This window comes from Etheostoma cragini, chromosome 8 (genome assembly GCF_013103735.1).
Source record: "Etheostoma cragini isolate CJK2018 chromosome 8, CSU_Ecrag_1.0, whole genome shotgun sequence".
In the NCBI taxonomy this organism is placed as follows: domain Eukaryota; kingdom Metazoa; phylum Chordata; class Actinopteri; order Perciformes; family Percidae; genus Etheostoma; species Etheostoma cragini.
In genome coordinates, this window is record NC_048414.1 from 16,776,459 (window position 1) to 16,790,012 (window position 13,554).

Genomic DNA, 13,554 nt, shown 5'->3' on the forward strand with positions numbered 1-13,554 from the left:
ACTAACTTGTCCCTCTTCGGCCCCCCCTACAACCAAGCTGTAGTTCCAATGAGACAACCTGTAGGGGGATTGAAAAGGGAAAAGTTACATAGTTACTTTAAGAAAGAAGCCAGCAATGTGATGTTATCACATTATGTTTTGTTTAATCTACACATATTCTCCTTTAAAGTATCCCACCATCCTCTAAACTCCAATGTATGTACAACCAGTCCAGGTTTGTCCTTCTCATGCATTATACATCCACATGTTTTGCACATCAAACATGCAAAATCTGTATGTGCTTTTTGCGCCAACTGGGTTGGCCAGAATTCATGTTCTTTTTCTGGTCTACGTGACTGGCACATGCAATGTCGACTGCTGGCAAGCGCTAAAAGGTGCCCTTTCTAACTGAAAGCCCCCCACTAACCGAGCATTGCAGAGAGAGCGGCTGCATTAGGTCACTGCGAGTGTGGAAGAGATCTGTCACACAGGCCTGAAGCTCCCTGAATGTTAACTGAAAGGTCTGGACTGGACTTCGAGCTGCTGCCCTTCTCTTTCCTTTGCCATTGTGGTTTTCTTTCAGGATCCTGCAGGCTGTGTCACAAGGTTGTCTGCTGAGAAGAGATTGTTTATAATAGGAAGCTTTGGTGTGGTTTGCCCAGACAGCTGGTATTTTGTCAAACCTCAGCTCAGTATACGAGGCATGATGTATGGTGTTGGTTTGAACCTGAGATAATTGACCCAGATTTCACAGTGCATATTATATAGGTCTTTGATAATGAATACTTATGTAATGCAGATAGGCATACATTTAAGCCTGTAAAACACACAAACTGAACTAAGAACCTTCACACATGGATGTACACAAATGGTCAATACACCACCCTCAGTGGCCTTTTTACACCCAGGCAATATCATGGTAATTGATTCAGCATGGGAAATGTTCCGTAAAACTTCAAATGGTAGGCTAATATATTAAACAAGTGCATTAATATTACCATTATTTATTCAGTGGTCCAATACAAGCATGTCAAACTAATCATTAGTGACTTGACATTAAAGAACCAAGCAATATGGTGAGGATGCAGAAATAAGCACGCAATAAAGTGATAAAATGTGGCACTGCACTGATTTAAATGAAACACTTTTAATAGGTTTAGGTTTAATTTATTTGACTGTTGGACGGGAAAATGCTGAACTATTCTTGAGTCGTATATTGAAATGATTGTACTTTAAATCTTATCACAGGCTTTTGGGCCATAGATATTTTCATAGAAATCTTCTTTTCACAGATGTCCTTGGCAAAAAAGGCACAAGCATGAGTTTCAGACATAAAACAGCTAATGCAATAATTACGAATACCACACAAAATCTGAACTTAACAGAAATGCAATAATACATTTCCCCCCAACATTATGAAAGTGCAATTGGTGCATTACTCTTTAAATAAAGTAAAACCTTTCATCATCATGCTGCTGCAAGTGCTTGGACTTCTCCTAGCAGCTAGCCGTCCAATCCAAAGGTAATGAAAACTCCCTCTCGGCCCACTCTAAAGCTCCCTTATCATAGCTTGTTTGTTCAAGCCGTACAAAAACCAAAGTGTTGATGTGACAAGTTATGGTGTTAAAGAAGGTGGTGTGTTGGACTATGTTTTGGCCGAGAGCATGGACTTCCTCCCTCATTTCTACACTTATCCTCCACTTATCTGAGAAGCTTCATCATTTCTAAAACTCTTAAAGTTTAGATGCTTTTAATTGATTTTGTAATTGCATTGGTAAAGGGCGTGCCAGGGATTCAGCCACAACAGGGTGGATATCGTTTTTTTACATACGTAATTAGATAACGTTTTACTTTAAGACCTGAAACAAACCACTGCCACTATTCTCTATGAAGGAGGGAAATGCAAACTTTATAGCTAGCTTTCTAGTCAATCAAGTGAATACTTGATACCAAATGAAAATCACCAAAATAATAACAAACCAAGTAATTTGCTTGTGTCAATTATTTCATTAGTTCAACAAGTCATTTTCCATCTGGTGTTTTTCTTTCATCTCTTCACACTGCGGCAGAGGCAGAGGAATGTTTTAATTAACTTAACGTAAATTCAAAACATGCCATAGCTTAACTTTAACTTTTACAAGGTCAGTTTCAGAGCAACTTTAGACCACTGTACAATTTTCAGGACCCAGGGCTCATTGCACTTCAGAACAGAAGCCTTTTCACAGAGATTTGCACACAGTAATAGCGGTTGTGGATCAAGCAATAACTTCATGTGAGAACAAGCACAGCTGTTCACGCATGTGACCACGTATGCACACTGTCACGTGAAAAAAAGCGTTAATAGATGTGACAGGAGTGGAGATGATTGAGCTAATTCAGAATGAAAGTCATTGCTGAGGTTTAGACGGATTGTTCTTGTTATGACTGATGCTTCTGTAAGCAATTCATCCACCGTGCTACACTTTCAACAGGCGTGCACACAACATGATTGTAAGGCAGCTTTTTTTCTTACCTGTGACATGTACACTCTAACCATCCTAATTCAGTTTTAATTGAACTGCAGCAGTGAGAGGACATTTGCACCTCTCATAAAGCACAGTGAGAATTTAATGTGTTCAGTGTGACCCTGACATCAACCCACTGACATGCAATCTTGGTCTGCTTAAAATTCCAAACAGTGTGTTTTACCGTTTGTTAGGATCTGTTGCCACAGACACCTCAGGCAACGGCCACAGTGTTTAATATCCTAAATCCCATAACTGAACGTCGTAAAGGACACCAAATATTGATCCTTCTGCTTTGGTACATGGTGGCGCTCACATTTCAAACAGGTCTTTGTTTCTGATAAGGTTGCATCAGTGGGAAAGGTCAATAAAATGTTGTAAAAAGACCAACAGATAAGAGAATCTTATACCTCAGGCACGCATAAGCCCCAGACCTGACATGCATTATATTAAAGCATCATGTAAGAAGTTAAACATATGTGTGCCACAGTGTAAAAAAGACAAAAAGATTTAATGAGGACTCAGTACTGCATACATAAGCATTCTTGTTTGCTGAAAGTAAACCCAAAAAGCAACTGTGTAAATTATGTTATTAAACTTTTAAAACTTGACATAATTTGGGATAAAAAAATCTATCTTTCTCAAGTCTCATAATGATAACTGTTAAATGTCTTAATAGGCAAATACAATGGCTTTCTGGTTTAAATGGCTGTTAAGTCTCTCTGTGGCAAATGAATGCAATTCCTTATTAAAAAAGGGTACAGAGCTTAATGCATGTTGATATAATCTGAGTCATCATGCAGTATTTGTTTAACATTAGGTAATAAAATGAGTATCACGACTTGACTTTACTTGAGGGAACATAAGTCAGTATCTCATGTGTGAAGTGATGACTAAGTAATAATGAACACTTTTTATGTTTTATTTTCACTCATTGTATATGTACTGTACATACAATGGGTGCACCTTTTCAGTTCATCCTAAACAGGTCTATCCATTCTCCCTTACACTGTCTCTTTGCACTCGCTAGATTGTGTCAGTTTTCTTGGTTTGCTTCCGTCCTATACTTCTCTTCTTTCAACAGCAACAAATATGATGTAATAAAGAAGCATGTATGTGTGTTCAACTGGTTCTACTGCCTAGCTTGTAAGCGTGACATATAAATGTATTTCTATGGGGTCATGCAGATGTTTGGCGTACAGTTCAACTGTATTGCTCCATACATCTATGGGAACAGGTAACGTTCTGATTTCATAGAGGCTGATCAAATTCACATTCCCTTGGATCCAGCAAACTTAATGACATGACAATTACTGTATGATCTACTTGTGAATTAACATTCATTATATGATCATCTATTAAGTATTAACTAACCACATGAACCACATAGTGACTTGATTATTGATCAATAATGCGCAACAAAAATACAAATGACATGCTGCATTTAGGAGTTATGCAATAGTTAATTACTCAGTTTGTTAACCCTATTGTAAAGTGTAACTTAAACGAGTTTCACTCTTGTATTGTCTGTTGTGGACCAGGATAAAAAGTAAATTTCAGGAGATAACCATAGGTGCTCTCCATTCACCCTCACCTTTTCTGCAATGCTACTCATTTTTCTCCATCACCAGTCAATAAATACCGTAATTTAACACTGTCCTTGTGATTTAATAGATTTTATTGATTTATTTTATAAGCAATGGAAACAGCATGAAAATGATCAGACACAAAACTATGTCCACATGTATGATTATACAATATAGGAAAATGCAAATTAGTCTCTCCCCTGTCAGACACGAATGGAAGATGATGTGCCATGAACAAGGAATTGTTTTCTTGGTAATCTTTACACAATATTGTTTGTTTGTTTGTTTGTTTGTTTGTTTACTGAGATCCCCATTAGCTTCTGCTTCGTGGCGTCTATTATTCCACAAAATATTAAATAACCTGGAATACGTACATCCATAACATTCATACTCACAATACGTCAAAAGAACAGCACAAACGTACAACAAAGGTACAACAAAACATAAACTTGGGGTAATTGAAAAATGAATCCAAGAAAAACGATGCAGGCCCACACAGTTATGTTATTCCCATTGCTCTGTACTCAGCTGCTGAGTGACGTACTGACAGAAACACACCCCTCCCTCCAGGTGACCAGTGGAGCCAGGCTGGGGAAAGGGAAAGTGTCTCTTAGCAAGGCAACAGGCGTAACCTGATGAGAAGAAAGTCAGAGCTTTTTGAAACAAATCCTCAGCACAACCCCGCTCAGAAAATGTTTCTGCAAACTCATGTTTGCACCCGTCCAGAGAAACATACACCAAAAAGATTTTTGAATTGGACCGACAGCCCATTAACACCTTGTCCTCACAGAGGATTATGTTTGCCTGGCCAATAGCTTTCTGCATTTCCCTCACTATGTATTTCTCATCATCTTTTTTCCAGAGACACATCTGAATAATAAACCCCAATGGAACAAAGAAGAAACTAGGACTAGTGATCAAATTACTATATGGATTGTTTGTACTTGAAAATACAGCTGCTGCAAATAAAGCACATGCTAACAAGGATAAACCAAATATAAAACCTGCAATGTAGATCAGTACTCTAAGCCAAAGTTGCCGCAACCACACTTTATTTTGGGAGACACTATTGATCATGCTAACAGCCTTTCTGTACTTGTCATGGTCCTCAATGATCAGGCGCAGTTGGTCCGGCACCTCCATGTCACTAAATTTACCACAATCCCATTTATTTAGTCCCTCCTCGTTGACGGCAATCAAAGGTTGCAGGGCCTTCCCGTTGTAGATAGAGGGAGGCTGGTATGGCACCACAGTAGACCCTTGAAGCTGCTGGTTGGCGGTGCAGAGCACCTTTAGTAGCTTACTCTCAAAGTTGGTGTCATTGGCCTCCAGGTAGGTGAGGTGGCAGAGGTGGAGAGGAACAGAGACTCCTGGCTCCAGCAGAACTGGGACAATGGGTTTCCTCTCCAAGCAGTCTCTGAACAAAGACATGTTGGCCTCCAGGAGGCACCAGCGGCTCCGCACAAACTCTGGGCTGAGAACCAGCAGCACCTTCTGGCTCTGCTGGATGCAGTCTGACATATTTTCCAACACGGTGCGGCCAGGAATGAAGTCCCGCTCATGGTAGCAGACCTGCAGGCCGCAGGACTCCAGCTGGTTGATGACGGAGTGGGTCCACTGGTAGTCAGTGCTGCTGTAGCTGATGAAAACATGGTAACACTCACCCTCTTTCAGTATGGGCGGAACATAAATAGAGGCAGGTAGAAAGACAGTGGGCTCTGACTGAATGTCTGCAATTTCAGGTGAAGTCATTGGCTCCATTATCTATGAAAAAAATAAAGTGAGAAGAGAATATTTACATTATTTATGTAGGAATATTTTTCACAGATTTCACATATTATTTGTGTTACTATACAGTAGTTCCTATTAGAATAACAGTGGAAGGGCATCAAACTGCTCAGTGATGCTGCTAGTTATTATATGATACATTTTCTTTAAAGAAAGCATTGGAAAATTAGAAAGTGTCTAATTAAATTAAAGTCATTTTTGTTGCTTTTAGTGAAAGTATTGTTTTTTTTTAGCTCTGTGTTTTGAAATGTGATATAAGCAAAATGTATATGTCACAAAAAATGTATTTACATTAAAATTGCTTGACTTTAATTCAGAAGGGGGAAAAATAATTTACAGTCGATCATTTTCACACACTGCTAATCTAATACAATCAGCACGTATCTTTGAAAAGACTATTTTATGGGTTTTGAACGACCCCAAATTAACTTTTTTAGAAGAGCACAACATTCTCAAATTAAATGAATCATAAGATTAAACACCTTTTTAAAGTCCTTATCTCACAGGTGGTTTAGACTGAGTCTAACAAAACGTCCAGTTTTTTTATGTAAATCGTCAGTACAAACATAAGTAATTTGTGGCTTTTTTACGAACTTATATTCTATTCAGACCCTATATTCACAATAACAATAAAGCTAATTTTACAACAGAATGTAATCTGTTTTCAAAAAACTTTTGCTGCTTTGCTGATCCAAATATTCAGGAAACAGCACTATGTGTTAAAAAGAGAGCAAATAATCTATCTTGCAGAGTTACTGAGAGTAGCCTAATAAAGAGCCATAATGTAAAAACAAACAAACATAAAGTGTACAGTACAGACTAAAATGTTTATGGTGGAATAAATCAATGAAAAAGAAATAGTTCCAGGAAACGTAAGCTTACACAATTTTGTTACTTTGAAAAAAAAACAACAACAACAGAATCGTACTTCTATTTTTACAGAATAAAAATATCATCAAACTAAGGACAACATGGTACACAACTATGTGCATTCATACCTGTTGATGATATAGTAAATTCAAGCAAATACAATGAAGACTGATCACACTATGTTGGTTATCAAGAACCGAAAGTAAACCGAGAAAAAGACAACAACTTTGTTCTGCTTTCATGTCCCATAAAGGGACAGCCTCTGTCCTGATGCAGTTAGGGGCTTTAAACATGAACAAAGTTACTGTGTCTTTAATGGCTCTCAGAAGCTTGAACAAGTCTAGACACATTGATGAGGTGAGTTTTCAGCCCATAACACCTTGTCCTCACAGAGGATTATGTTTTCCTGGCCAATAGCTTTCTGCATTTTCTCAATGTGTACTTCAATTGATTCTTTTTCCAGAGAACAATCGCGATAAACAACCCCAATAGAACGCAGCAGAGACATCATCAGTAAAAGCAATACTGTAAAACAAAAAAATGTCAGTGTTGAAAACAAAAGTGAGTGCATTTTATTTTGGGAGACACTACTGATCATCCTCACAGCCTTTCTGTACTTTTCAAGGACGTCAATGATCAAGTTCACAGCTTAGAACAAAAATTCAGCACAGAAACTCAAAAAGGTGAGATATTTAGCTATGTACATGAAAATAATTTAATGCTTACATGGGTGTGCAGAGCCTGTATAATGATGAAAATACATATACCAAGTCTAAAAAAACTGGAAAATATAAATATCTAGATATATACAGTTGGGAGTATAAATATCCATATTTAAAATGCGGTGGAGAACAAGGTGCATTCAAACAGATAATTATGTGCATGAATTGTGGTGGTCTTTTTTAGCTTGTTTCATTGTTCGACAGTCTGACAGCAGTGGGGAAGACGCTGTTTTTTAACCTTACGCTCCATGCTCTACAGTACAATAACTCCTGCCATAGGGGAGGTGGGAAAACAGTCTGTGGCCTGGGTGAGCGGGGTCTTTGATGATGCTCTTTGCATTTGACAGGCATCTTGTCTGGGCCAGCTCCTGAATGTTCGACAGAGTAGTCCCAATAGTCCGCTCAGCCATCCTCAACACTCTGCTCTGCTCAAACTAAAGAGAAATGTCGCTGGTCAGAACACTTTCAATGGTCCCCCTGTACAAAGTGGTCAGGATAGATGGACTGAGGTGGGCCCTCTTCAACCGCCGCAGTACGTGCAGACGCTGGTGTGCCTTTTGGATGAGGGAGGAGGTGTGCAGGTCCCAGGACAGGTTGTGAGCCATGTGAACCCCCAGGAACTTTGTGTGTTTCACAATCTCCACAGTAGTCCTATTGATGTGGATTGGGGCTAGCACGGGCTTATAGTCAGTGTTGCTATAGCTGATGAAGACGTGGTAACACTGACCCTCTCTTAGTCTGGGAGGAACATAAATAGAAGGAGGCAGTGAGACAGTGGCCTCTGACTGAATGTCTGCAGTTCAGGTGAATTCACTGACTCCATTATCTAAATATAAGACAGAGGGGTGAAAGAGGTTTCCATTGCAGTCCAGTCCTGAGATCAGTTGCATTGTTTTTTTTAACCAGCACAGCGGTTTTCAGATTACATTATGTTTAAATAAGGGTTCTCCAATGCTTTCTCAGTTATTTAAAAAAAAAATGATGTCAGATTGGTAAACAATGTGCCTTTGGAAAATTGGAATTGGAACGGCTGCTGATTATGGTCAATGTAGATATTGCTGTAAACATCAGCCACCCACTCAGATCAGTTGGAATTCTGTCTATAATGGAGTGGAATGGAAATTTGTAAGTTACCCCCTAGGTACTTTCCTGTTATCTTGACCCCACCATATAAACTTTTGCCAAAATCACTGTTTTCAACTCCCGCCTAATTAGCAGTATTTTTTGTAAGTATTATTCATCCCCAACTACCAACTAGCCATTCAACATCATGATGAATTTTTGGAGCCTGCCGAACAATGAAGAGGACGCCATCAAATTTCTGCAAGAATGAGGACTTCCTCCGGCGGAGCAAAGATGCCAGAACAACCTCCAGATGCAGCTCTACACCTCCAACGAGAACTGCTGGAGATGCAACTTACGGACGTGCCGCCAGAAGATCAGGATTCGCTCTGGCAATTGGTTTGCGTTCTCCTCTCCATTTGTGACTGTGGTGCGCTTCATCTACCTCTGGGCCTGGGAGATGACTTCTGGAAAGCTATGTCAGCGGGAACTCGGGATGAACAATAACACTACCGTGAACTGGAACAACTACATGCGGCAAGCAAGTGTAGAGGCTCTTCTGGCGCGGAACCAAGGCAAGATCGGAGGGCCAGGCAGGATCGTGGAAATTGACAAATCTTATGTTGCTTTGTTGGTTGCTTATTGGATGAATGGGGAATAAACTGTTGCATAAAATTCAATTTTACTGTTTTTTGAGGTGGGGTCCGGATAACAGGAAAGTACCCTCCAAACATTTTACGTGTAGTGTATACATCCATACCTTGCCATCCACAAGGTCACTCTCTGCCATCTGTGCTTACTAATTGACTGAAATGCACTGAAGTCACTTTTTTCCAATTTTATGGCGGGTGCCAACCAGCGACAAGAAGGACTAAGACTGAGGCCGCAGATCTGCTGTGTAGCGTTTAAGGAAACCCATTAATGGAAAAAAGGAAACCTTGTGAAAGTTCTGATGTTTGCAGGTTCTTCCGTCATCTCATTTAGGAAAATGTTCTCTACAACTACAAAGAAAACGTGTTTCAGTCATTGTTTGAATTAGTAAGACAGAGAAAAAATCATATATACACATTGTTAAAGGTGTATTATGTGTCCCCTGATCACATGGAAGAGTGTAGGGCTATGTGCCGGGGTTGAGTCCCAGACAATGCCGGCACATCGGAGTGCTAATGTGTTTGAGTGTTTATCTGATGAGCAGGTGGCACCTTGTATGGCAGCCTCGGCCACGGTGTATGAATGTGTGTGAATGGTGAATGTTTTGACAACAGTATGAGGAAGTTGGAAAAATAAGCACTGCTCTGTTGGGAGTTTTGTGAAGGGCATGTTCATTATTGTCTTGTGCCAATGGCTTTATAACATGGGTGTGGTTGGTACTGTGACTGTACCTTTATTAAAAATTATTAACCAAATGTGTCACCCTCCCCTTCCATCACCAACCCTGTCTGCATGGTTGGTGATGGTCCGACCTGTCTTGGATTGCATATTCTTAAAATACATTTTAAGTTTTATAATCTACTTAGGTGCCTGATGTAGTATTGGCTTCACAATGGTGATAGTTTGCTTTCTGGCTGCCTGCCTACATCATTCTGCTTGCATTGTATGTATAGATCATCAATATATGATTTATTATCACTTATTTTACTATTTTATCACTAATGTAACTTGGGTTAATACACGTAACTCGAGTCATTATTAGCGTGTGGACGGCCGTGAAACTTGTAATGTCAAAAACATACCTGCTACAAAACCCAAGCAGTGATCTTTGGTGACTATGTGAAAAGTGGTGAATTTTGACATAAATAATTTCTTATAACATAATTTCTTACAACAAAGAAAGACTACATATTATAGAAATATAGAAAATATAGAAATAACTATAAATCATATCAGATATTGCCACAGATGCAACATCTGTTAATTATCTAGAAAAATCCATTTAAATATAATTCATTTCATGATCAGGTTGGAACATGTAGGCTACTTCAACATTTGTGTGTTTGTGTGTGTGTGTGTGTGTGTGTGTGTGTGTGTGTGTGTGTGTGTGTGTGTGTGTGTGTGTGTGTGTGTGTGTGTGTGTGAAGGAATGACACTTTAGGAGCACTGAGATAACCCCTGGCCGTGTTGTGTAGTAGTTAATCAATTCTGTTGATGTGTTATTTAAAATTGATGATCATGGGCCATTTTTCTGTGGTGGATGAGTTAAACTGGGCTTGTTAAATGGCTGTACGTTGACCAAAAATAGCTGCAGATTTAGCTTCATGATTCACACACTCCAATCCCAGTTGTGACTACAGAAGTGACTCAATAAAGATCAGTGAGCAAGGTCTGTGTCAATGACCTAGGGCCTTTTTAATATCTTTAAAAACCGAGGGGAATTTCATTCATCAAAACCACCTTTCTTTCCCAGCTGATATTAAAGTACAATTCAGAGGGTAGAAAATCAACCAGGGCCATCTCTCATCTGACTTTTGTTCACAAATTAGGTTCTCCAAATCATTAAATGAAGACACAAACAGAAAATATTAAAGTTCTTGGCCTCAGGGGTGTTTCGACTGCTTTCATGCAGACTGGTAACCAGTTTTAATCTTTTTTTGTGACATAACTGAATAAGTCTCTTGAGGCAAAGAGAAAAGCAGCTCTAACAATGTAACGCAGCTGTAATCTAGACCAACATCAGCTGCTCACTGGATGCGCAGGAAGGGCACTCAGCAGAATGACAGGATGATGAACGCAACAACAACCTATCAACCCATCAGGAAGAACCCTTCAATAAAAAAACTGCATTTTATATATCTGGACCTTTTAAGCAACATTTACAACTGCAGATTTGCTTGCTTTTAACTTACAGTATTATAAAGCAATAGCAAATATTTGATTAACTGTTACCAAAGCCATTGGTTACTAGCTATAAATCATGATAAAGAATGTCTCATGGGACAGTGGTATTATTCTTTTTTATTTTCCATATACGCAAAATTGTGAACCTTTGTGGAGCTTAGAAACGGAGTCATTCACTAACAAGACAGTTCACATATTACATCTGCAGAGCTGATTAAGCATGATCTTTCTCCATGAACCTTCTAGGTTTACATTTTGAGCAAACTAAACCTAAAACCTGTAGTAAACATTGCCAAAGAGTCACACTCAAGCAATATTTCTACTAGCATGAGCATGTAAATCCCAGGCCCCACAGTGCATAAACAATTTTTCATGCTGATTTTTTTTACTTTGGCTATTTATTAGTTGTGACAGATATAGGACAGGTAGATGGGTAACGAGAAGATGGAAGAGGCAGTGGAACATTATGAGTCTGGGTTTATGTCTGCGTCTTCTGGTTTAGGAATTTCATATTACAGCGTCTGTAATTTATAGCCAGGATAAAAATATGTAGTTTGTCCCAGTTTCTGTTGTAGCCACATCTACCTGCTGAACATGAATTTGCATGGATGCTCTGGTGTTTTTGTATTTGTTTTTGTACCAACTGAGACTAAATTAATCATCTTTTCATACTTTGCAGGGATTAGTTACCTGGCCAGCTTGTTGTCATAATTAGTAGAGTATACTATCATGATGGCTTTTGTGTCTGTTTGTAGAAGTATAGCCCATGGGGATTTTAAAATGCTTGTGTGCATGCAAGCATGACTGAGCACTGAAATATCTGTTCCCCCATTTTTTGTGTTTGCATCTAAGTGTGGCAATGGCAATCTGTTGGTCTGTCTGTCCACCTCTTTGGTCCAGGCTTAAAAAATCTCAACAACTAATATGTAGATTGCCATAAAATTTGTATTAGCATTGTGAACCCTTTATATTTGCATAACCCAAAGCATTGATACGCCTTAGCACAACCTTACAAAGCCACATGGCCATAGACTCTCAGTCTTGTTTAAGACATACTGTTTAAGGGGGAAATAACCACAATATACTGTACACACGAGAAGAAGATTTTGTGATATGCCACAAAAGCTTTAGAAATTATTTACATCATATATTGCTGTTTTTTTGTAGACGTGTAAGCATAACAAGTGCATTTTGATGGCAACAGAAACAAATTGAGTGTTTGCCTTAACCATCACAATTGGGATAAATATTTAATTTAGTTTGCAATAATCACAAACAGTTTGAGTGTTTACACGTGAAATGTCTTGTTATCAGCATGTCAGTCGTCTATTAAGCACTTTAAATTGCACTGTACGAAAGATGCTACACAAATAAAGATTGATTGCTTGTTTTAAGCTTTTGTAATAAAGGTTTTCAAGTCAAAAGTGTTCAAATGATAAGTCAGGGGTGCTTGAGAGAGAGAGGGGTTGAAATCTTCAAATGTATGCAGGATTCTAATGTCAGGCCCTCACATAGAGTTAATGAAAATGATGAAATTAGTTAAGGTGATGGTACTTTCTTTCAATATGCAGCTAAACAGAATACAACGAGGTCTTACCCAACTGGGTCATCAGAAATAAGTTTTGTGTGTACGCAAGCTGATACGACTGCATTATCATATCCAATCCCTTGACAAACACGCCATATAATCACAGCTAATGTTTGGCCTTAGACTGAGTGTAGTCATTCACTTTGCCCTGATAATGGAGTTTATGTAATACTATTTATTGATTTAATGTATAAAAAATACATGTTAAAAAATGGGCCCATGAGGAGTTAGGGGTCACTTAGAAATTTCAATAGTAAAAGACTACCAGCTGAGACCAGTTGCATTGTTTTTTTAACCAGGGTAGCAGTGTTCAGATTACATAATGTGCTAACATAATTGCAAAAGGGTTCTCCAATGTTTTTCTAGTATATACATATGGCAAATATAGATAAATAGATAGATAGATAGAAGATGGATAGATAGAAGATAGAATGCCTTTATTTTCATTATACACAAGTACACAGTACTTGTGCAACAAGATTAAAGCAATCCCTTTACAGCGTTGACACAAAAAAATATAAGAATATAAGATAACAATATAAAATATCAAAAATATAAAGTCAAAGATATAACGTGTAGGTAGTGCAGAGAAAAAAAAAGAGATGGGCAAAAAGAGCAGT

At 38.6% G+C, this 13,554-nt stretch overlaps 1 protein-coding gene across 3 annotated transcripts; it reads right to left on the minus strand.

Annotated features, from left to right (window-relative positions):
• On the minus strand, nucleotides 1-6,938 carry LOC117949508. Of its 3 annotated transcripts, XM_034879816.1 has the most exons (3): nucleotides 6,856-6,938; nucleotides 4,565-5,845; nucleotides 1-12 (listed from the first exon to the last, which is right to left on the minus strand). In XM_034879816.1, the coding sequence occupies exon 2, from the start codon at nucleotides 5,828-5,830 to the stop codon at nucleotides 4,574-4,576; it is 1,257 nt and encodes a 418-aa protein (XP_034735707.1). In that variant the 5' UTR covers nucleotides 5,831-5,845; nucleotides 6,856-6,938; the 3' UTR covers nucleotides 1-12; nucleotides 4,565-4,573. The 3 variants fall into 3 exon arrangements, with proteins under 3 accessions (XP_034735707.1, XP_034735708.1, XP_034735705.1); XM_034879817.1 differs by lacking the exon at nucleotides 1-12 and having other exon boundaries at nucleotides 4,399-5,833; XM_034879814.1 differs by lacking the exon at nucleotides 1-12 and having other exon boundaries at nucleotides 4,399-5,845.
• Nucleotides 6,939-13,554: the final 6,616 nt, after the last annotated feature.